Source organism: Diceros bicornis, chromosome 9 (genome assembly GCF_020826845.1).
Source record: "Diceros bicornis minor isolate mBicDic1 chromosome 9, mDicBic1.mat.cur, whole genome shotgun sequence".
Classification (NCBI taxonomy): Eukaryota; Metazoa; Chordata; class Mammalia; order Perissodactyla; family Rhinocerotidae; genus Diceros; species Diceros bicornis.
In genome coordinates, this window is record NC_080748.1 from 33540700 (window position 1) to 33565956 (window position 25257).

At 41.9% G+C, this 25257-nt stretch overlaps 1 protein-coding gene across 1 annotated transcript in view; it reads left to right on the forward strand.

Annotated features, from left to right (window-relative positions):
- The first annotated feature begins 18534 nt into the window (after positions 1-18534).
- EPSTI1 (epithelial stromal interaction 1) overlaps positions 18535-25257 on the forward strand; it is a 92238-nt gene continuing 85515 nt past the window's right edge. Inside the window, exon 1 of the mRNA XM_058548230.1 lies at positions 18535-18861. Coding sequence (XP_058404213.1) covers positions 18683-18861 — 179 coding nt within the window. The 5' untranslated portion in view covers positions 18535-18682. The remainder of the gene's footprint in view (positions 18862-25257) is intronic.

Consider the following 25257-nt stretch of genomic DNA (forward strand, 5'->3'; position numbering starts at 1 on the left):
AATCCTCTGGGGGGGGGCAATAGAACAGGGTTAACTTGGCTGGCATGGCCACCCTGGATGGTGAGTTCTCAGTTTAGGGATTATCTCAACCAGTGAGGTTTACTGTGTGTGATGGGGTCAGGGGTGGCGGGAACTCAACCAGTGCAACCCTTGTGTGCTGTGGGGCCAAGGTGAGGAGAGATGGCCCAAATGGTGAAGAGACTGGTTATATATGAGAGGACGAGCAAATAAGTAAATATCTTGAAGATAAGGGGAATCAGTTTATTAATTTTTGAAGGTACAGATATGAAAAAGGAAAGATTAGAGAAACCGTGTGTATTTAATTAGAATTAGTGTAAACTCACAGTTTTATATTTATACCAATGTGTACTGTATTAGTTTTCTATTGCTGCTATAACAAATTACCACAATCTTAGTGGCTTAAAAAACACCATTTATTAGGTCACAGTTCTGTAGGTCAGAAATCCAAAGTTCTCAGCTGGGTTCTGTGCTCAGGGTATCACAAGACCAAAATCAAGGTGTCATCAGGCTAGGCTCTTATCTGGAGGCTCTGGGAAAGAATCTGCTTCATTCAGGTTGTTGGCAGAATTTAGTTTCTTGCAGTTGTACGACGGAGGTCCCTGTTTTCTTTCTGGCTGTCGGCCGTGGCCATCTTCAGCTACTTGAGGCCACCTGCATTCTTTGAAATAGTGCCCCTACACCTTTTTTTGTGTGTGTGAGGAAGATTGGCCCTGAGCTAACACCTGTTGCCAATCTTCCTCTTTTTGCTTAAGGAAGACAGTCCTTGACCTAACATCCGTGGCCATCTTCCTCTATTTTGTATGTGGGATGCCGCCACACTATGTCTTGATGAGTGGTGTAGGTCCATGCCCAAGATCCGAACCCATGAACCCGGATCGCTGAAATAGTGTGTGCTGAACTTAACCACTAGGCCACCGGGCTGGCTCCATTGCCCTAACATCTTCAAGATGGAAATAGCATGTCCAACCTTCTTGTGCTTCATATCTCTGACTTCGCTTCTGCTTCCAGCTAGAGAAAACTCTGTTTTGAAAGGACTCACCTGAACAGGCCAGGCTTATCTGAATAATCTTAAGGTCAAATGATTTAGGACTGTAATTATATCTTCAAAATCCCTTCACAATAGTACCTGCATTAATGTTTGATTAAATAAATGAGAGACAAGAATCTTAGGAAAGCTACCCTTCGAAATCTTTCTAAGTTAAAAAATGATTAAAGAAGACAATTTAGGTGATACAAACAAATTTTAACACTTCATGAAACAGTCTCCATCTGGAGAACTGCAAAATGGGGCGGAAGGCAAGAAGCTTTTATAGGATAAAGAATAAAGAATAAGGAAGAGAAAAATAAAAAATATCTGATTGGCGGGCCACATAGTCAACCTTTTTTGGAGTGAAAAGGAACAAAGAAACAAATATAGAGCCCAGAGGTGGCTTGGCATTTGGGGATTGGCTGACCAGATGTACTGTGTTTCTGGTCAAGTGGAGCATTTACAGGGACACAAAAGTTATCTAAGTTTCAGTTTGCTGACATGGCAACCTGCGTAGGAGTGGCTCCATCTTGGGCCTAGAAATTTATTTCAACAGTACTAACTATTTTTCAATGGGTCAATAGATATCTATATGGATAGGTATATTTTTCCTACATAATGTCTTCTGAAAGAGCCTAGAAGCAATGATACCCCAGTAAAAATGAGCACACTTTGCACCCAAATGTTGGTTTCTAAATACCAGTCCCCATGGAAAGGAAACAAGCCTCTTTGGAGAAATGGATCATTCCACAGCTGAAGCAGGAAAAGTACAAGATAAGCCTGGAACATCTCATTGTACCAGAAAGTAAGGAAGTGCTCAAAGAACGATGAGGACGTGTCAAAAAGATACAGGGGCCAGTACGAAGGGGCTCTCACTGGCCAAATGTGACAACCACAATAAATAACGATAGTAATGGATTATAACCTGTTGAATAAAATAAATATCCATGAGTCTTATTTGTATGAACACATAGGTAAGAAGGAAAGCTCTTCCTTAAAGCAGAATGTCAGTTAGTAAATGTTGATGGAATGATGGAGATAGAAATTACTATTTTGCAGTCATAAATGATTCAGGCAAAAAACATCAATGGATGCTAAAACCAGTGGGTAAAAGTTTGATGAGGAACAGGATAGTTATATAGTCCACAAATTGCATATCAATGGCTTATTAATTATTCATTAACTATACAGTGGAGAAACTATACAGCATGTACCATCTTAACAAGTGATAATCGTCAGCATTGCCAATAATGGGACAAAGTGCCATCATATGTTTCCCAGTACGATGCACTGAGAAAAACGGAGCATTGCTGCTGTGGTATTCCTCCCCAGATGCTTAGCTTTATTTGAATCTCGAGGAAAAATCAGATAAACCTTTGCAAAGAACACTCTGCAAAGTTACTGTACTCTTCAAAAACGTCAAGGTCATTAGAAACAAGGAAAAACTGGACAGTTCCAACTTGAAAGAGATCAGAGATGCAACAACTAAATGACCAGTCCTAGAATGGATCCTGGATCACAAAGAAAAAGGGGCAAAAAGGAAGAAGTTTGCTTTTTGTTTGTGTTTTTTTTTTGTTATGAAGGAATTTTGGGGCAACTGGCAAAATTTGGATGGAATCTGTGGCTTTGATGGTAGTATGTATTGATGTTAATTTCTTAATTTTTATGAGTATACTATGGTTATGTAGAAGAGCGTCTTTATTTTTAGGAAATGCACACTGAAGCGTTTAGGAGTAATGGGGCTATGTGTCTACAACTTACACTACAATGTTTCAGCAAAAAAAGTTTTAAAAACCCTGTTGCGGGTTGAATTGTGTCCCCCAAAGAGATATGTTGAAGACATAACCCTCTACTTGTAAACGTGACTTTATTTGGAAATGGGGCCTTTGCAGATGTAATCAAGTTAAGATGAGGTCATACTGGAATAGGGTGGGCCCTAAATACAATGACCAGTGTCCTTATAAGAACAGAGAATTTGGAGACACATGGACACGCAAGGAAGAAGGCCACGTGATGGCAGAGGCAGAGATTGGAGTGATGCAGCAATAAGCCAAGAAATGCCAGGGATTTCCAATAAACACCAGAAGCTAGAAGACAAGCACGGAACGGATTCTTCCTCAGAGCCCCCAGAAGGAACCCACCCTGCCAACACCTTGATTTTGAACTTCTATCCTTAAGAACTAAGAGAATAGGGGCCAGCCCGGTGGCGTAAGCGGTTAAGTGCTCGCACTCCGCCGTGGTGCCTGGGGTTCGCCAGTTCTGATCCCGGGCAGGCACCGACGCACCGCTTGTCAGGCCATGCTGTGGCAGCGTCCCATATAAAGTGGAGGAAGATGGGCATGGATGTTAGCCCAGGACCAGTCTTCCTCAGCAAAAAGAGGAGGATTGGCAGATGTTAGCTCAGGGCTGATCTTCCTCACACACACACAAAAAGAAACGAGAGAATAAATTTCTGTTGTTTTAAGCCACCCAGTTTGTGGTACTTTATTATGGCAGCCCTAGGAAACTAATACAAACCCTTTGCTTGCTATTAACATCGGCATCTTACATATATGATTTTCTGGATTTAAATATTCTAAAAGCAATTGAAAGAGATATACAAGAATGTATTGCTATGTAAATGTAACAAAAATGTCATTTTTCTGTGTACCTACATTTCATCCACATACCTGTAGGAGACATGCATGTGATGTCACTATATTTGCTATGGTCTGAATGTTTGTGCCCTCAGCACCCCCCAAATTCATATGTTGAAAACCTAACCCCCAAAAGTGATGGTATAGTAGGTGGGGCCTTTGGGAAGTGATTGAGTCATGAGGCTGGAGCCCTCATGAATGGGATTAGTCCTCTTATAAAAGAGATTCCACAGAACTCCTTAGCCCAGTCCGCCATGTGAGGATATAATGAGAGGTCTGTGACCCAGAAGAGGGCCCTCACCCAACCACGTTGGCACCCTGATCCCAGACTCCCAGCCTCCAGACTGTGAGCAATAAAAGTTTTAAGAACCCAGTCGTGGGTTGAATTGTGTCCTCCAAAGAGACATATTGAAGACCTAACCCTGTACTTGTAAATGTGACTTTATTTGGAAATGGGGCATTTGCAGATGTAATCAAGTTAAGATGAGGTCATACTGGATTAGGGTTGGCCCTACATACCATGACCTGTGTCCTGTGAGCAATAAATTTCTGCTATTAATAAGCCACCCAGTCTGTGGTATTTCATTATGGCAGGCCGAATGCACTAAGACAACATCTTTTAACCCTCACTTCCTTGCTGGATAGTATCTCCTTTAAATGTCCAATGTGATAAAACAGAGTTAGGTAGTGGAAAGAGCAGTAGAGAGTTAGATGAATTAGATTTGAAGCCTGCTTTTGGAACTAACACAACATGGGTAAAAATGCCTAACAATGTCTGATACACAATAGTCGCCCAGTAAATGTTTATGAAAATGTGTATGTGTCAATTATTATGCAATAATTCTGAGCTGCTTGCTCTATCTTTAAAATTGAGAAACTGAGCCAGCCCAGATGGCCTAGCAAAGTTTGGTGCATTCCACTTCAGCGGCCTGGGTTCGCTTCCCGGCCGCAGAACCACACGACTTATCTGTCAGTAGCCATGCTGTGGTGGTGGCTCACATAGAAGAACCAGAAGAACTCACAACTATACACAACTATGCACTGGGGCTTTGGAGCAGGGAAAAGGAAGAAAAAAGGAGGAAGATTGGCAACAGATGTTAGCTTAGGGAGACACTTTCCCTGCCCAAAAAAAAAAAAAAAAAAAGAAAGAAGCCAATTGGACTAAAAAAAAAAAAAAATGAGAAACTAACATTCTTCACAGTTCATACCAAGATAAATAATGACATAATAAATGTAAAATTTCTTTTTAACTTCTGAACCCTTCTGTAGAGAATATTTACATTATCTGTAAAAATGTTACCATCTCACTAATACATGCTGTAATACTATATGCAGATCCAGATTATCAAGTGTGCCATTGTTAACTTGTTAAATAATAACTATAAAAAACACTTTATAATTTCCAGTGTAGAATGACCACATTTGGCCCTGAAATCATGTAAAAGCAAATGGGTAGGAAAGGTTTTATAGAGAAGGGAACTGAGGTTCAGGGAAGTCAAGTAATACCGTCAAGATCATGTAGCTTTTAAGAAGAAGAGACAATATGGGTAACTTTCTTATTTACAATTCCTAAAATGCCAGTGTCAGTCATCTCTTTAGAACACAGCCTAGCATTCTGGCCAGAATTAAACATCTGGTTTGAAGCACAGATTGTCGATGGCACCCAAGAACTAATCCACCTATTACTATTTGTAACAGGATACATTTGATTGCTTCGTTTATTTTCCCAGTGGGTTTAAAATTCAGCCTTGGCATTCCATAACCCAGAAGCACGATTTTTCTTAGATTAAATACACCCTGGGGCTGGCCCCATGGCGTAGTGGTTAAGTGCATGCGCTCCACTGCTGGCGGCCTGGGTTCGGATGCCGGGCGTGCACCGATGCACCGCTTGTCAGGCCATGCTGTGGCAGCGCCCCATATAAAGTGGAGGAAGACAGACACAGATGTTAGCTCAGGGCCAGTCTTCCTCAGCAAAAAAAGGAGGATTGGCATGGATGTTAGCTCAGGGCTGATCTTCCTCACACACACACAAAAATAATAAATAAATAAATAAATACACCCTAAAAGAGAATAACAGCATGATGATCCAAGGCCTTTTGCCTCAGAAAAAGCATTGCTGAAAAACACAATGAGGAAATAGAAAACATTGCGTTTTTGTTGGGTCTTAACTTTGTTTTTGTGGCCAAATTTTGCGTGAATATGTGAGGTTTTGAGACAGAGTCTGCTGGATTGTTTTAACCTAACTTGAGCCCCCAAACCTCTACGTAATACTAACATAGTACAAACTGTACTACTTTTCCAGCATTTTACTTGTTCTCCCTACATTATAGCCATGATAATTTGTTGAAAGCAAAAGGGACTTAGGGTAATGTGGGTTTGCTCTTCAAAATACACTTTTATTTTTCACAACATTGCCATAAAGCCCATCTCATCGATGTGATATTCCTGTACTCCAGCCACAAGGACAGTGTGACCTTTCAGGGTCAGCTGCATGGGGTCCAAACGGAATGATACTCTGACAAATAGACAAACCAAATATGTGTTTGGAAGGAGTTCTGAAAGCATTGTCTAAACAGTTAGAAATTCCTGACATCAATAAACAACTTTTATATCCTTACTTTTTCCACATTCTTCTGAAAAGCATCAGGTACTAAATTCACTAGAATAACCTATGTTTTAGTGTATTCTGTGTACACATTTCATTATCCTTCCCTCACAGACCAGCTGATGAGTCTTCTGCTGTACTCTGCAACACCTACTCCATCACAAACTACAAAAAAGCCCAAATTGTTGTTCTGCCTGCACACAGCTTTGTGTTCTTAGCCTAATGTTTTGAGAAATGACCTCCTAGAAGCAATTTAAAATATATGTTCAAGACTTCTCCCTACACTTTGTCTATTTTTCAGCCTGCTAAGCTGTCATCCTATTAGTTTAGTAACTTCTCTCTAATGTCTGTCTGGACAAAAAGCAAACTAAGAGCTGCCCCTAAAGGTGCTGATAATGATGACTTATTAACTGTAGCGGCCTTCATTTACAGTGCTGATTCTCAACCTTGGCTGTACATTGGAATCCCTGGCAAACATTTAAAATTCCCAGTGTCCAGGCTGTCCTCCAGATCAATTACATCAGAATTCTGGGGTGGGACCCAAGCTCAGTGATTCTAAATCTCCCCAGGTGATTCCAAAGCCAACAATGAGAACCACTGAGCTAGAATAGACAGGGCTGATTCTTGTCTATGATCACGTTCCTGATTGGACTTGAGATTTAGAGGTTCAGATGTATCTGTTTGTTCTTATACTCTCAGTGTTAACCCCACACCACTGGAACATTGGCTTCTTTTGTCCACCCCTGGATACCCATGCATTCTTACTAACTGACCAGCCTGGACCTGGAGTGAGCAGGGAGAGGATTCTAGTTCTCTTTCACTATCTTCTCTTCTTCTATAGTGATAAAATTCCTTCTAAATTTAAAGCTAGGGACAGGGACACCCAAACTCTCTTTTCTATCTAAACTTACTCCCTAGATAATCTCATCCAATCACTTGGCTTTAAATACACTCTATACGCTGATGAATTCCAAATTTCTGTCTTCAGTCTGGGCATCTTCCCTGAACCTACACTTGTCCTTCAAAAGCTTACTCTACTTGGATGTCTATTAGGCTTTTAAAACTTAACATGTCCTAAAGTGTGCTCACGACTATACCTCTCCTCACCACCAATGCCAGAAATGTCCCTCTCACAGCCTTTCCCAACTTAGTTGATGGCAACTCCAACCTTCCAGCCACTAATGCCAAAAACCTTGAAATCATCCTTGACTCTTTCTCTACAACTCACATCCAATCTGTTCCTGTTCATCCTACTTTCAAAATCCTGTTCATTATACTTTTAAAATATATCCACGGCTGGCCCCGTGGCGCAGCGGTTGGGTGCATGTGCTCCGTTACTGGCAGCCCGGGTTCGCATCCCGGGCGTGCCCTGATGCACCGCTTGTCCAGCCATGCTGAGGCGGCGTCCCACATACAGCAACTAGAAGGATGTGCAACTATGACATACAACTATCTACTGGGGCTTTGGGGAGAAAAAGGGGGAAAAAAAAAGGAGGATTGGCAATAGATGTTAGCTCAGGGCTGGTCTTCCTCAGCAAAGGAAGAGGAGGATTGGCATGGATGTTAGCTCAGGGCTGATCTTCCACACACACACACACACACAAAATATATCCAGAATCCGGCCATTTCTCACTACGTCTACTGTCATCATGCTGGCCCAAGGCAACATTATTTCTTTCTTTTTTTTTTTGTGAGGAAGATCAGCCCTGAGCTAACATCCATGCTAATCCTCTTCTTTTTGCTGAGGAAGACCGGCTCTGAGCTAACATCTATTGCCAATCCTCCTCCTTTTTTTTCCCCTCCAAAGCCCCAGTAGATAGTTGTACGTCATAGTTGCACGTCCTTCTAGTTGCTGTATGTGGGACGCCGCCTCAGCATGGCCGGAGAAGCGGTGCGTCGGTGCACGCCTGGGATCCGAACCCGGGCTGCCAGTAGCGGAGCGCGCACTTAACCGCTAAGCCGCGGCGCCTGCCCGCACCATTATTTCTTATCTGGATTATTGCAATAGCCTCGCAACTTGTCTCCCTGCTTCCACCCTCGCTTTCCTTCAGTCTATTCTCAAAGAATCATTAGAGGCCACCTTGGAGGCTAGCTAGCACAGTATTCCCCCACTGGTCCCCAAAGACTCATATCTCTCCCACATGCAAATATATTCACCTCCTCCCAAGCCCCCGGAATCTCATCCCTTTAGAGCATAAGCTCAAAATCTAGAATCTTGTCATCTAAATGAGGTCTGGCGCAGGTGGGGCTCTTCACATGTAGTTTCTTAGATAAAGCCCCTCCAATATAGTTTCTCTCGACCTGAAGACCTATGAAGTAAAGACAAGTTATCTGCCCCCAATATAACCAACATAAAATGGTGGGATATGCATAGGATAACCAGTATAGATACTCTGTGAAAAGGGGAAAGACAGGTGTCACTGGGCTACAGTAATTCTGAAATCCAGCAAGGCACAGAATGGCACTTCCTTGACTAGGACTCAGGACATGGGAATAATTCTTTGTGGCATTTGGTTACACCCTCTGGGCTTTCAGTTCTGCCCTTTGAGTCATCTTTCCTTTTCCGTGAAAGGTAGCCCATGTGTGCAGTTGTGTAGTTTTCCCAGCCTGAGTTCCGCCAGTACAAGACTTTTCATGTTGTAATGTATTTGTCTCAGTCCAAACTGGTGGTGTTTCTGCAAATGCAATTCTCTTGAAAAGTCTGAGGCTTTTTTATGAATCTCATCTGGGTTTATTCCACTGGACAAAAAACACACCTTGACTTTTGTCTGCTTCGGGCTTCTGCTGAGACTATTGAAGGACAACACTCTTCAGCTTCTGCAAGTTTTATCCTTTGACTGAATGATTCTCTGAGGCATTTATTACCTTAGATTATTCTGATGTCTGAACAAAATAATTAACAGCAACTCTCTCAGCTTCCTCTTTAGATCAGGCTGTCATCATTGTACTGATTTGATTTCTTTCAGGAGCCATTTCTTAATTTTAGCATAGTCTGCCATTTAGAGAGGTTGGGAACTTCCAAAACTAGCAACTCCTGGCTTCTTTTTGTTTAATAATCCTTCATTTAGGTTCTCTCTCTCCTCTCACAGTTTACTATAAGCCTTCTTACTATAAGAATAAATTAGGCAAGGGCCGGCCCCGTGGCTTAACGGTTAAGTGCGTGAGCCCCGCTACTGGCAGCCCGGGTTCGGACCCCGGGCGCGCACGGACGCACCGCTTCTCCCGCCATGCTGAGGCCGCGTCCCACATACAGCAACTAGAAGGATGTGCAACTATGACATACAACTATCTACTGGGGCTTTGGGGGAAAAAAAATTGTAAAAAAAAGAATAAATTAGGCAAGATCGTCAACATTCTGCCTGGAAATCTCCTGAGCTAGCTCACTCAGTTCCTTAGGTACGTTTTCTACTTTCCCCGTTACCATAGGTAACAGTGTTGCTAAACTATCTACCACTACATAACAAAGATCCCTTATTCTCCGCTTCCTGATAACATTTTCTCTAATCTTTCCCTGACAGCCTCCTCAGTGGCTAATAGGCTTCTACTAACAGTCTCTTTAATGCTCCTAGACTTGCACTAACATTCTCCTCAAAGTCCTTCCAGCTCCTACCCTCTGACCAGTTCCAAAGCCAAGCCCATATTTTCAGGTTTCCTTAGACCGCACCACACTTCCAGGTACTAAAATCTATATTATGTATCTACTGCTGCATTACAATTTATGCCAAATCTGGGGTAGGAAGCAAGAATCACTGCAGGCCATCTTGAAATCTGACTACCACAGTACTTACCAAGATCTAACACACTACATATCTTACTTATCTACCCTGCTGGTTGTCCATCTAGAATGAAAGGTAGGGTTTTTTGATGGGTTGATTCACTACTCTATCTCACGTGCCTGGAACGGTACCTGGTATATACTAGGTACTCAATAAATAAGTTTTGAATGACTGAATTAAGACTACATTTCTTGGCCTCTCTTGTAACTAGGTTTGACCATGTAACTAAATTTTGACCAGTGAAATGTGAGCAAAAGTGATGAGTGCAATGCAGTCTCTATGTTGCACACTTAAACTGAATGGATTTGTCCTCCAGTTTCCTCATCTCCCGCCTCATTGGCTGGATTATTTATGCATTAGATGCAGATAAGGGAAACGCCCTAGAGAAGGCAGAGTAACACAATAGAATCCTGGACCTTTGACACCATAGAGTCACTATACTTGCCCTGGGCTGCATATGCCAGGACTGGCACCTGAGAGCAAATTTCTAAGCTGTTTAAACCATTGTTATTTTGAGTCTCTACTATTGCAGCTGAACCTATAGTTTATTTATTTATTTTTTTTTAATTTTATTTATTTATTTTTCCCCCAAAGCCCCGGTAGACAGCTGTATGTCGTAGTTGCACATCCATTCCAGTTGCTGTATGTGGGACACGGCCTCAGCATGGCCGGAGAAGCGGCGCGTCGGTGCTTGCCCGGGATCCGAACCCGGGCCGCCAGCAGCGGAGCGCGCGCGCTTAACCGCCAAGCCACGGGGCCGGGCCTGAACCTATAGTTTAAATAGTATAAGTTACATGAGCGAGTGGGGCTAGACAGAAGCACAACGATGCCTGAAAATAGGCGGACGATGTAAGATAATGGCCAACTAGTACATAGAGAATGACAAATATAGACCTTCTCATACATAGTATTATATTGTAGGAATATACCACAATTTATTCATCTCTTACTGATAGGCATGTGAGTAGTTTCTTAGCTTCTAGTTTTACATTCCTATGAATAATGCTCATATGAACATTCTTGCACATGACTTGGTGAACACATGTACAGTGGAAGGACTGGATATGAAAATGTTCAGACTTAGAAGATTCTGCCAAACAGTTTTCCAAAAAGGTTGTACTAATTTACAAGCCCACTAGCAGGGCACAAGCATTTTAATTGTTTCACATCCTTACCACAGTTTTTTCTTTCATTTTAGCCATTCTGTTGAGTTTGTAGAGGTATCTCATTATAACTTTAACTTGCATTTCCCCCATGACAAATGAAGTGGAGCTCCTTTTCACGTATTTATTAACCATTTGGATATGATTTTTGTGTAAAGTGCTTGTTCAAGTATTTTGCCCCGCTCATTTTATTTTCTGAGAGTTTAAATAATAATGATCACTACATTTATTGAGTATACTATGTTGGATAGATGGTACTGGGTACTTTGTACTTACCTAATATGTACAACAACAACACTCAGTAGGGCTACGACTCATTCTCATTTTATAGTTGAGGAAACTGAGGCCCTGAGATGTTCAGTAATTCACCCAAAGTCTCTCAGTTCTAAGTGGTGAAGCCAAGATCTAAATACATCTATCTGACAAAGCCTGAAGCTTGAATGGCAAACCGTTGGTAGATAACATAGGAATCACTCCATTTCTTCAGACTGCATTTCAATTCATTTCTTAACCATTTTCATCACCCTCCCTTTGTCAAAGATTATTGTATTGGTACCTCAGGGAGAGAAGCCATATAGTTGGTGAGCTGCTGACGACTGCTCGGAAGAGTCTAAACTCTAACCTCTGTGGTGTGCCTGTGGGGAATCCCAACCCCAAATCACACTCCTGGAAGCATTCAAAGGCCATGGGAATTTCTAATATGACTCCCTCTCCAAGTCAAATCAAATAGAAGAACCTGGGTTTTATCCATGGAAATGGAACTCTTGTCAGCTTCCAGAAGATATTAGGGATGGAACAGTGTCACAAAACGTCTATGGAGTGCTTAGTGCCTTCCAGTTATGCCAGCAGAGTTCCAACTTCACTGGGGACTGTACTTCTGTGCCAGGCATTTATATGTTGTAGGTAAAACTATTTATACCGCTTTATTTCCATTCTGAAAGGGATTTCAAGATAAAACACACTAAGGATATAACTCTGTAATGTTTTAGCAATTGAAAGCTGAGAGCTGTTGGAATTGAAGTTAAGAACTCTTTGAGGACAAATTTAAGTATTATTAGAAAACATATATAAAACTCTTGCATTGACAGTTCAAAAAATATATATATCTTCCATTTATACGACATCAAGGTACAATTCATGAACCTTGACATATGTTATCTCATTTGGCTCTCACAAACTCCTAAAGATAGTTTGGAGAGGTGGTGTTATTATGATTAATATTTCCATCTTACAAATGAAGGAACCAAAGCTCAGAGAGTTTCAGTGGTTGCCTGAAGTCACAAAACCCTCAAATGGCTCTGCCAGGTCATGTCTCCTGCCTTTTTCCCCTGCACCACACATCCTATTATGTACCTAGTGATATTTACAAAGGACCCATAACGCTCACAAATGAGTTGCCTTACAGTTAAAACATCAGAACAGTTAGGAGCTCCCTAATAGGGGCATTTTTGGAAAAGGCACAGTGATTGGATAAAAAATGGGTAGTGCTGTGGAGAGTTTCTGTTTGATGCAGTTAGCACAGCTAAAGAAATCGTTTAGGGGATCTCTCTCCCTTGCCACTGAGAGTCTTTAGAAGTTTCCTCAAAGTTAAGGGAAATTCCTTTCATCCCTGTAGTCAGCAGAGGTCTTGTGACAGCTACTACACAGCATTACAACCCAGGGATGGAAGCAACTATCTATTCCTCAGATTTGAATTTACAAACAAAGAAATCCAGCCACCTTCCACAGAGTAGGAAATACCATTGAAAGCACATTTCTACATTCTTCATTTCCCCAAGTGACAGTACATATTGTCATCAGAAAAATGGAACAGGGCCGGCCCCGCGGCTTAGCGGTTAAGTGCGCGCTCCGCTACTGGCGGCCCGGGTTCGGATCCCGGGCGCGCACCGACGCACCGCTTCTCCGGCCATGCTGAGGCCGCGTCCCACATACAGCAACTAGAAGGATGTGCAACTATGACATACAACTATCTGCTGGGGCTTTGGGGAAAAAAAAGGAGGAGGATTGGCAATAGATTTTAGCTCAGAGCCGGTCTTCCTCAGCAAAAAGAGGAGGATTAGCATGGATGTTAGCTCAGGGCTGATCTTCCTCACAAAAAAAAAAAAAGAAAAATGGAACAAACGTATGTTTTTCCATTCTTAAGTAGAATTCTTTGTGCTATACTATAAAGTTCACTATTTTAACACTGCTAAAGAAAAGGGTTTAACCCAAATTTAGCATGTTTGCTATTCATCGAAATTTGACAAGTTATGTAAAGGACTGTCATTGTATAGATCATTTGATTATGTAATTATAGGGATGAATATTGGAGTGTTAAGGTTTTTTTTGTGTGTGTGTGTGAGGAAGATCAGCCCTGAGCTAACATCCATGCTGATCCTCCTCTTTTTGCTGAGGAAGACTGACCCTGGGCTAACATCTGTGCCTATCTTCCTCTACTTTATATGGGATGCCACCATAGTGTGGCCTGACAAGTGGTGCCTCGGTGCGCGCCCAGGATCCGAACCTGGGCCGCCAGCAGTGGAGCGCGTGCACTTAACCACTACGCCACGGGGCCAGCCCCCTGGACTGTTAAGGTTTTTATCAATGTTAACGTTTTTCATCAATAGGTTTAGAAACTTGACGTAACTGTTTTGGAAAATAATACATAGCTGCTCACTGGGAAAATCATAATAATGAAAAGCATTCCAAATTCTGAATTTTGTCAAAATATATATTTTGTCACAATCATCTTCAAAAATGTTAAAAGCTAGTTTTGCGCTCAGAAGACCTAAATTTAAGTTCTTGTTCTGCCACTAATTTGTTACATAGCGCTGGCAAGCCATTTGACTTCTCTAAGTTTCTGTTCCCTTGTGTCTAAAATGAGTTGGCTAGATGATCTTCAACATGGAGCCGGAATGACAAGGTTCTGTCTGTTCCCCACTGTAGCTCTGGGGTCTGACAGAGTGAGTGGTACATACTTATCATTCATTAAATATTTCTTGCATGAACTTAAGGTGACTTATAATTGTTGCATTCCACGATTTTATGGTATAAATTTGAGGAATTTCTAAATAATATGAAATTGTCACAATATAAATATGCTCACACACACATACACAAACATACTTAAAATGAGGAGATGCCAAGTATTAGGTGAGTATTACATAGCTCCTTTGTTAAAAGAGAAAAATAAAAGCTTTAAAATAACTGCTGGACAAAATCTATTGGATCAATCTAACTGCCCACTGCAGAATCAAATTTAAGGAAGCATGACTTTTTAGAATTTTCAGAGACTAAGATTTTCATTGAGACACTTTATGATGAGAAACAGCTAAGAGTCCATGTATCTCTATCTATCTATATTCATTCACACTAATGAAGGAGTAATGTAAGGCAACTAATTTAAAAATCAGATATATATTTCCATTTATTTCTTTCGAAGATAAAGACACACTTGGACGTGTTAGCATTACACCAAATTGGTGAAGGTTCTTTTTGATTTAATCTTATCTTAGCTCACTGGGCTAGCTAAAATTGCTCATTGTAGTCCCAAATTGCCATTTCCCATCCATGTCTCATTTTACAACATTTTCCTTTGCACATCTTTTTGAATCCTCCTTTTCTTTTCACTCAGCTTCCCTCTTCCCCAACCAAAATGTCTTCATTTAGATTAAACTCCTTTACCTAAAGGAATGAATAAATGATTCTTTTCCAGAGGCAGTTATATTTTAAAAGAAAACTATTTCCTAAATGAATCTCTAATTGGCCAAATTTCAGACAATTTGACAATTTCACTAGATTACAAGTGTTCTCCATGTCCCTTAAAACATATCAGTAATTGTCTGGTACAGCGGTTCTTCAAACTTTTTAAGTCATGGAACTCTTGCTTCAAACAAAATCAGGCAGCAGTCCAATGTATGGAAGAGATAAGGTTAAAGTACTCTTTTTTTTTTTTTTAATTTTATTTATTTATTTTTCCCCCAAAGCCCCAGTAGATAGCTGTATGTCATAGCTGCACATCCTTCTAGTTGCTGCATGTGGGACGCGGCCCCAGCATGGCCGGAGAAGCGGTGTGTCAGCATGTGCCCGGGACCCGAACCCAGGCCGCCAGCAGCGGAGTGCGCGCACCCAAGCGCTAACCCACGGGGCCGGCCCTAAAGTACTCTTGTTGAAGCAGAGATGGGGATCCAGAACCTTCCCTACTCACCCTGCTTCTCTCCACCAGCCATTGCTGCAGAGGCACATGCCCCAGAACAACCCCGGTGAAAGGCCAGCCCAGATTCTCACACAAATGCACATGCACAAGGTGAGAGAATGTGTGATACGCAAGTAGATAACCTACTCTTGAGCAACCTGAAGGAGCATGTAGATGTCTACTGCAACAATAAATCATATTCACATTTTTTTTAACACTTTGAGAATGTAGCAAAATGAGAAGTGAACAAAGTACCCAATTTAGATTTTGCTTCTTATCCTCTATTTCTATCTCATGTTTGAAACTTTGGTGTGTTATAAGGTTGGGTTGTAAAATAAATATGGTCAACTAAGTGTAATTCCTAAAGTCAGTATTATATTACTAGCTCCTTTAAGAGAACAGGTTTTCCCCTAATTTGGGTTTTCCCTTACTCAAATTTTGAATTTAATCCAACCACCAAGACAATTACTTTCTCCTCTGAAACGAAAGTTCCAGTGGTATTTTCCAGCAGAAAAGATTTTGAAGAAGATGGCCTCCACAACGATCACTCTGATCCACTTTTTGCAATTCTCACCTCCAAGCCAACAGCTCCCTAATCAAACGCTTTCACCTTCCCCCAAAACCTATCCCTCCTCCTGGTTAATGGTTAATGGTTTTGCCACTTACCCATTCACAAAGCTACAATCTTAAACTCAGCAACCGTTAAATTACTAAGGCAAAGCAAGGCATATTATATAGATCAGGATTTTTCAACCTCAGCACTACTAGGTTTGGGGCAGGATGATTCTCTGTTGTGGGGTCTGTCCTGTGCACTGTAGGGTGTTTAGCAGCATCCCTGGCCTCTATTCACTAGATGCCAGTAGCCCCACCTACCACCCCCTTCTAGGCTTCACGATAAAAAGTGTCTCCAGGCATTGCCAAATGCCTGCTGGAGGCAAAATCAACTCCATTTGAGAACCGCTGACATGGATTATCTCTATTCCTCACACTACCCCAAAAGGTAAGTGTTGTACTTTATTCCACATCATCTGGAAGTGGAAACTGGGCCTTTGAGGAATTAAAAGACTTGTCCTCAGTCATGTGGCTACTATGTGGCAGAGCTGGGTTTCAAAGCACTGTAAAAACTGTCTCCCCTTCTCTCTGGGCCTCTGGTGGTCAGATCTTCCTTGCATCTAGTCTTTTATGTACCTATGTTAATCTTTTATTTGGAAAGTCTTCATTTTGCCCCTTGCTTTCTATTTCCCATGCTATTGTTTTAGCTCAGCCCTGTATTTCTTACCTAGATTATAATAACCAGGTTTTTAATTTATCTCCCACATTTTAGTCTCTTCATTTTTCAATCTCCCTCTCACATTGCTAGCAGAGCTAGCTTTCTCAAACAGATATTATTACACAACTGCCCTATTGAAAAACCTTCTGTGCCTTCCACATTGCCTACAGTAGCAGTACTCTCAAAAGGTGGTCCTGGGACCAGCAGCATCAGTATCACCTGGAAACTTGTTAGAAATGCAAATCCTTGGGTCCCACCCCAGACTACTGAATCAGAAACTGGAAAGTTAGGGCCCAGAAGTCTGTTTCAACACACCCTCCAGGTGGTTCTGATGCCTGCTGAAGTTTGAGAACATCTGACCTACTTGATAGAGTTCTAATGCTGTAGAGTGGCCTAGAAACCCTGACTTTTTCCCCTACCAAGTCTGTTGCCACTACCTTCTCCCTTCCTGTCCTACCCCACGCACTGCCCACCCTTCAATTTCATTCTTCCATTAGCTAACAAACATGTGTTTGTCTTTCTGGTCTAAGCACTGATAATAGAAGCAGGACAATCCAGCTCCTAAGTGGCTCGCTGACCAGAGGCAGGGGTGCTCCAGCCATACCACCCCATCTGGAGTTAGGTACACACCTTGTCAATTTTTTCTTTCTTTTTTTTTTTTTTTGGTGAGGAAGATTAGCCCTGAGCTAACATCTGTTGCCAATCCTCCTCTTTTTGCTGAGAAAGATTGGCCCTGGGCTAACATCCGTGCCCATTCTTCCTCTACTCTATATGTGGGACGTCTGCCACAGCATGGCTTGATAAGCTGTGTGTAGGTGCCCGCCTGGGATCTGAACCTGCCAACCCCAGGCCACCAAAGTGGAGGCACAAACTTAACCACTACACCACGGGGCCTGCCCCAACACACCTTGTCATTTTAAGCCACAAGTCTGTGCCATTGAGTCTGCTTCTTCTTCGTGAACTCCTATGTGTTTCATGGCTCATTCTCAAATGTCCTTTTTTCCTTGAATTACTCACAGGGCTAATCCTAGTTTCCCTGAGCATCCGCTAGCCTTACACATCCTCTGTTATTTCACTTATCCGTGGTGGCATTAGAGTTTACCTGTCTCCTAGAATACAGCTTATGTGAGGCAAGAGCCTTCTCTCATCTTTGTATAGCCAGCATTATGACAGTGGTGATCAACTCAGCACACATCAGAATCATCCGGGAGCTTCTGAATATACATGGATGTCAAGACTCACTCCCACGCCTACAGATACAGAATCTTGCAAATCCACATTCACACTATAGTTGAATCATTGCACACCGTCTTGCACAGAGCAGGTATTTAATCAATATTTCTTGAATGTACTTAGCAAGGCTGCCTGGAGGATCTTCTCTGCCTACCCCTTAGCTTGCTTCTCCAGTTTCACTTTTCTTTTGCTTTTAATTTCACTTTCCATTTCCTTTAACTTGAAAGTATTTGCACAACCAAACTGTTCATTTCTGATAAAAGGCAAAATTTTGTTTAGATGATTTTAATTATTGACCTCATCTCTGGCGTCTGAATATATTTTATATATTGTGAATATATTGTTCACAGTATCAAATATCCAGCAGTAACCTCACATTAGGGTCACCTGTTAAACAGTCCGTAAAGTATCTTTCTGGATTCCACTCACCTTGCGGCTACTCGCTCACAAGGTGTCCGTGGCTGATCATAGTTATCTTGATTATCCTCTAAGGTGGTTGGGAGACCTTAAACCGACTCACCTGCAGCCCCACAAGCCGGCTCAACTTCCCGGGCGGGGCGGGCGCTGCTACCTGCGCTAAGGTCAGAGGGCGCCTGAGTGGAACTGAAGGGGGAAGTTCCCCGGGCGGTCTCAGCCTGCCACTGGGAGCGAGAAATCGAAACTCAGCTGTTGAAACCGCTGCCCCTGCTCTTCGGAATCGCATCTCGAGACTCGCTCAGCGTCCCAGCCCGCATCCCTCCTGCAGCGGCGGCGGCCCGGGATCCGGGGCTCTGAACCATGTACACCCGCAGTAGGGTGGTGGGCTCTGGACAGGGCGCCTCCGCCGCCTCCCGCCCGGCCCGGGCCCCCCCGGAGTGGCGCCAGGAGCAGGACTCCTCGCAAGGCCACAGGCAGGGGTTGGAGGCGTCCCCTGAGGGCCCTTCGCGGGAGAGCCGGGAGCACGCGAGCCAGAGCTTGTAAGTATTTCACAACCTGCCTTGGGGGCCGGAGCTCAGGCCCCAGATATTCTCACAGGCTCCTTCTTGATCACTGGAGTTTGAAACCACAGGGGCCCAATGACAGGGTTTTTGAGAGAAAGAAGGCTCCTTTGCCTAAACAAAAGCACACTTACAAATTGAGTTTGCCAGTCTGCGGTCCTTTACTAAATATCTGAGTGCCCATTACTTTCATGACCACCGCTTTCCTGAATCTGGTGACTGGCTACGGAATTGAAAGATATGGGTGTATAGAAACTGCCTGGGCCTCTTCGTAATTTTCTAGGTATCTCCAGAACTCATACTCTAACTGGTGTGAAGATAATGTTTTCCTTCCTGGTTTAAAAAAATTGGTGCCCTAAATGGCATCTTCACATCTACTGCGGGGGAAAGGGAAGGGGAAAGGGAAACGTGGTAAGGCGTAGATGCAAATACTGCCTCTAGGAACAGCTTGCATCCCAGCAAAACTCCCAGATCAGCTAGCCTCTGAGGACCAGAGGGGTGGGACTGAGCGAGTGAGGAGTGAGAGACTGAATGTTTCTTGTTGCTGGAGTTGATAAGTGCACTACACAGAACAGAGAGGCAGCATTTATTCTTGGTCTTTGGTTCAGGGACTGCAGTTAGTATCCCAGAAATATTTATTATGCAAAGTGTCAGTGATCTTCTCTTTCCGCCCTACAGAATGAGCTGCTTTAACTCAACAGTATGGTTTGTACAGACATTACTGCTTTTGAAGTGCTGCCTCTGTGAATTGCAACTGTCCAAATGGTTTTATTTTTGGTTCCCCCGTTTCATCAACTTCTAGTCACATGAAAGACAAATGCTGGTTGCTAAGGAACAATATATAAACTTATGACCAATAAACAGATTTTCTTTCTTCCCTTAACTTTAGAAAGAATTCTTAAGTACCAGATTTTTAATATTATTCAGCTTAGGGTTACCCTTAGATGGAGTGGATGATCTGGGAGATTTCAATTAGAGATTGCTGCATTTCTGTCCTCAGAATAAGAGGTATCTTGGCACAATAGAAGCTCATTAATTTCAAGTAACCTACGTCTCCGTAAGCTGTAGCATTTAATGTAACAGGTCATGGACATATAGTTTCATGTTGATGGTAAACACCATCTACGTGCCTTTTTTTCTATTAGAAAGTATCTACTTAGATATAATCATTTATTTGAAAGCTCATATCATCTCATTAACATTAGCACTTGCATCCATCTGTTTTCTTTTTGATGGTAAATTACCTCAGAATCTTTCTGGACCACACTGCTTAGAAAGGGCTGTTTTCTAATCAATTATCCAGGTCTCCGTACCTGAAGACCTCACTGCATACTATTTTGTGATTTCTAAGATTTGCCAATAGATCATTAGAGAATACATGGGCGAGTTCAGTTGTCTTTCACAGAACTCTTCTTCTTTTTTTTTTCATGTAACCCAGTTGCAATAAGCAGAGTGTTATAAGATACATTCCCTTTTCAGATGTTTAACGTCTAAGATCCTGTTTGGACTACTCTAGATTCTACTTACATCTCCATTAGTCACTCACTCACATCTACTGTTTATTCTCACTTGTCTCCTTTAATGGAAGTGGGAAACCGAGGAACATTTTACTTGAATGGCAAGTAACATCTCAGTAAAATAAACAACCCAAAAAAAAGCCATTAAGAAGATTTTATTATTATTACTTTTTTTGGAGAGAAAGTAGAAGCACTTTCTGTTGGAAAATTTTAAAAAAAGGAAGGATAAAGTTAAGTGCCTAATAGTGAAGCTTCATTTATTCACTCTCAATTTGAGCTTATTTATATGATAAAGTGTTGAAATTTGACTGTTTTGTGTGCATCTTTCCACTTATTCATTAGGGAAGCCCCAGGGCGGGCATAGGAGCATGGGCTTTGATGCCAGGCAGACTGGAGTTCGAGTTCTGATTCTGCCGTTACTTGTGCTCTGAACTTCAGCAAGGCGCTTTGTTGCTTTATGCCTCAGTTTCCTCATTACTTAGAGTGAGATAATACCAACCTCTCAGGGTTATTTTTTTAGTATATGTATGTGCTTGTGTGCGTGCATAAAACAGAACTTCATGACTGGCAGAAAGCAAACATCCAGGAAATGTTGGGTACTGATATCCTTGAATTCATTTAACAAATGTTTCTTGACCAAGTGCTGCCCTGAAGTGGAGTGTTTGTGCCTTGTGAAAACACACTGATCTAAAGCATGCACTTACATATAAATAAAGAGATTTTAAGGCAATCTCTTAAAATGGTTCCTGAAGACCTGTAATAGACTCTAAGGCAAGGCTGAGTTCTTGACTATATTTGGATTTAAGTAATTACAAGTATTTACTAATTCATATTGGCTTTCCCAATTATTTATATATAGGTTGAAGGAGAAAAAAGCTCACACAAACTTAGAATCTAAAGTAATCCTTTACCCTCCTCTTTCAATATTTTGCTTGTTTGTAAACATCTTACACTCACTTACATTGTCTCCAGATAAATATAAGACTAAGGCGTGGGTTTTCCTGGAAGGGATTTTTACCTCACTTTACCCAGTTCTGGGCAATAGGCTGTTGCCTGTGATAGCAATACAGGGTTCACTTCATTCAGATACTTGTCTATAACTGGCAGTAGTCCTTTAGCTTGATGCTGTTTGAAGGAAATAAAAAGATATTCTGAAAATGAACCCATAATATGGAATTTTACTATGCAGTTAACTTTAGCGTAATTTATGTAGAAACTCAGTTTACCTTAACATATTTGTGGCCTGGTTTATACTGTGAGAACTGTAGAGACTTAAAGATGAGCAATAATAATAGCAAGTGCTTAGGTAGTGCTTAATATGTGAAAGTGCATTATGTATATTAACTCTTTCAATCCTCACAACAATCCTATAATAAGAGAGGCTCTCTAGCTCTGGATATTTAATTAAAAATATAGGAACAAATGACTACTACAGTCATGTGCCACATAACAACATTTTGATCAACAATGGACCGCACATACGACGGTGGTCCCATAAGATTAGTACCAGATAGTCTAGATGTGTAGTAGGCTATACCACCTAGGTTTGTGTAAGTATACTCTCTGATGTTCACACAACGACGAAATCACCTAACACTGCATTTCTCAGAACGTATCCCTGTCGTTAAGCAAAGCATGACTTGTACTCAACAAAAGACAAAGCCTTATGAAGCTTATATTCTAATTGATGGAGTAGATATTATCAAATAATTGCATGAATAACTCTTTATATGCTCTATAAGAGAAAGCTAGGGCATGAGCTAGTCTTGGGAGCAGGAAAGGTGTTCCCAAGAGGTGATGTTTGAGCTGCAGTCCACAGGATAATTAGGAGTTGTGTGGGGTTTTTTTTCCCTGACAAATACATCGTTCCAATGCCAACTGACTACACTTCAATTCACTTCTGACACTAACTGCTCAGAGTTAGCACAGACGCCGCAAGTTAAGGGCTCAGTCCCACAAGTCTGCCCCCACTTTAGGAGCAAGCCATGAATGGGATCCCCAGGCTACCCACGTTTCTGCCCAGCTGACTACAAAATTGCGAGTTCCTACAACTTTCCCCACCCCTAGGTTTGATAATTCGCTAGAATGACTCACAGAACTAGTGGGAACCACACTTACAATTGCAGTTTTATTATAAAGAATACAACTCAAGAACAGCCGAATGGAAGAGAGACAGAAGGCAAGATATGGGGGTGTTGCATGGAGCTTCCATACCCTCTGTGGGTGGGTCACCCTCCCAACATCTTGATGTGTTCACCAATCTGGAAGCTCCCCAAACCTTGTTGTTCAAGAATTTTTATTTAGGCTTCATTACCTAGGCATAATTTATTAAATTATTGGCTTTTAGTGATTGAACTCAATCTCCAGGCCCTCTCTCGCCCCCAGAGGTTGGGGGTGGAGTGGATCGGAAGGTTCTAACCCTCTAATCACATGGTGGGTTTTTCTGGTATATAGCTCCATCCTGAGGCTATCTAGAAGCCCCCACCAGGAGTCATCTCATTAGCATATTATCATACTCTTATTACTTGGATTTCCAAGGATTTTAGGAGCTCTGTACCGGGAACCAGAGACAAAAACTAAATGTTTTTATTATACCACAGAAGTTTAAGTAGCCTCTGTGGCAACCAGGGAAGCTTCTATTCATACCTCCTTCGAAAGAACTTACTGTGGGGAGCATAGTCAGCTGCCAGCCTCAGCTGCCACCCTGTTGGATCCATTACACCCTTTGCTCTGAGAGCATACTTATTCTGCACTCTCCCAGCCAGTGTCTGAGCATTCCAGGGTACTAGTGCCAGCCCATTCCTGGCCTGTGAGGGACTCCTTTATTGGGTAACATTTGCCAGATGACTCCCCTTTGACCTATCTGAGATTTTCTCAGAACTGCATGGCAGTCTGAGGATCTTCCTACTCAATCCTCCTTCCCTTTCTCTTTTCATGGGTATCAGACCTGCTCATGTTCTCAAGGCTTTCCCTGCCTACTCCTGCTCACTCACCTTTTGTTATTCACAGACATTCCTCCCAATAAATCTCTTGCCTGTCTAATCCCATCTTGATGTCTGCTTCTCAGAGGATCCAAACTGACACAGCCTTTAAGATACACCACACTTCTGAGCACAACAGCTTAGACACTATGTCTGTTGGAGTGCTGTATATGTGAACTGGGGAAACCCACTCCTTTTTCTTATTTCCTCCCTTGGGGCTCAGGGGACATTCCCTAGTTTCCTTATTCTAACTTTGATACTTTTCCCAGCTTGCTGTACTCTGGGGAAATAACCCTGGTACCTGATACTTTCCCTTCCCTTCATTCTCAAACTCTCAAGGGAGAGTGAAGGGAGAATAAAGGATGGCTTGGTAAGACCACTTATTAATGGCCAATCCCTGATTTTTCTCTTTTCCCGTTAAAGAGCACTATGTTACATTAGTATTAAACATTTTATAAATGTAAGATGGGATATAAGGTGAGATATATGATAACATAGCCGTTAAGTTATAATATTCAATTTTTATAAACATCAATATTTAATAATTGTTATATATTCTGAATCCTGAAGTATAATTTCTTATGTCTAAAACAGACGATCAAAAACATTTTAAGTCATTCTTGACTCACCTCATTTGAATCTGAACTAGCCACATAAAATATTCTTAAATTAAGTGCAAGTTTTTACAAACTATAAGAGCCCATAAGAACTGCTTTCACTATTTTTTCTTCACTGCAATGCCCCAGATTTCTCTTCTGTCTCTTCGTATGACTGTGAGAAAATAAGCTTTTGCCTGTATTTTTTTTTTTAATTTTTTTTTTTAAAGTTTATTTATTTATTTATCCCCCCAAAGCCCCAGTAGATAGTTGTACGTCATAGTTGCACACCCTTCTAGTTGCTGTATGTGGGACTCGGCCTCAGCATGGCTGGAGAAGTGGTGCGTCGGTGCGCGCCTGGGATCCGAACCCAGGCCGCCAGCATCAGAGCGCGTGCACTTAACCGCTAAGCCACGGGGCCGACCCAGTTTTTGCCTGTAGATGTTAAATGACAGGAAAGTATCAGGATATTTCTCCTCCCTGGAGATGGAGAGCTGAATAATGCCAAAGTTCCTTTTAGTGCGATGAAATAATAGTACATGAGAAGAGAAAATCTATGATTGATTCTAATGAGTAATCTTCTTGATGGCTCCATATAGATGGCTATTCATTAGGGGACTATTTAACACTCTCTAGGCGAAAGGCTCATAAGGGTTCAGAAAGTTTGTAAAACAACAGGTAGTGTTTAACTCTTAATGATAATTATATAGCTCAATGAGCTAGGTAGGTATCTCAATGATTACCAGATTCTACTACCAAACTAATTAGTAGTGCTCTGCCTATCTGACTTATTTTTTTTTTGTGAGGAAGATCAGCCCTGAGCTAACATCTGTCGCCAGTCCTCCTCTTTTTGCTGAGGAAGATTGGCCCTGAGCTAACATCTGTGCCCATCTTCCTCTGCTTTATGTGGGACGTCGCCACAGCATGACTTGACAAACGGTGTGTCGGTGCATGCCTGGGATCCAAACCTGTGAACCCCGGGCCGCTGAAGCGGAGCACGTGCACTTAACTACTATGCCACCGGGCTGGCCCCATCTGACTTATTTTTGAAATGAGAAATGTGACAAAGCATTGCAGTACTATGGCAGCACAAAGTAAATTAGTTGTGACCTAGAATAATTAAACTGGGTACCCCAAGAGAGTAAAACCAAAATAACAATCAACACCTCAAACTCTTAATCATGTGCTGGACCTTGCGCTACGCATGTCATATAATTCATTTTTCTCTTCTCAAAAAACACTTTGCCACTTTACAGTTGAAGAAACTGAGAGATTAAATGA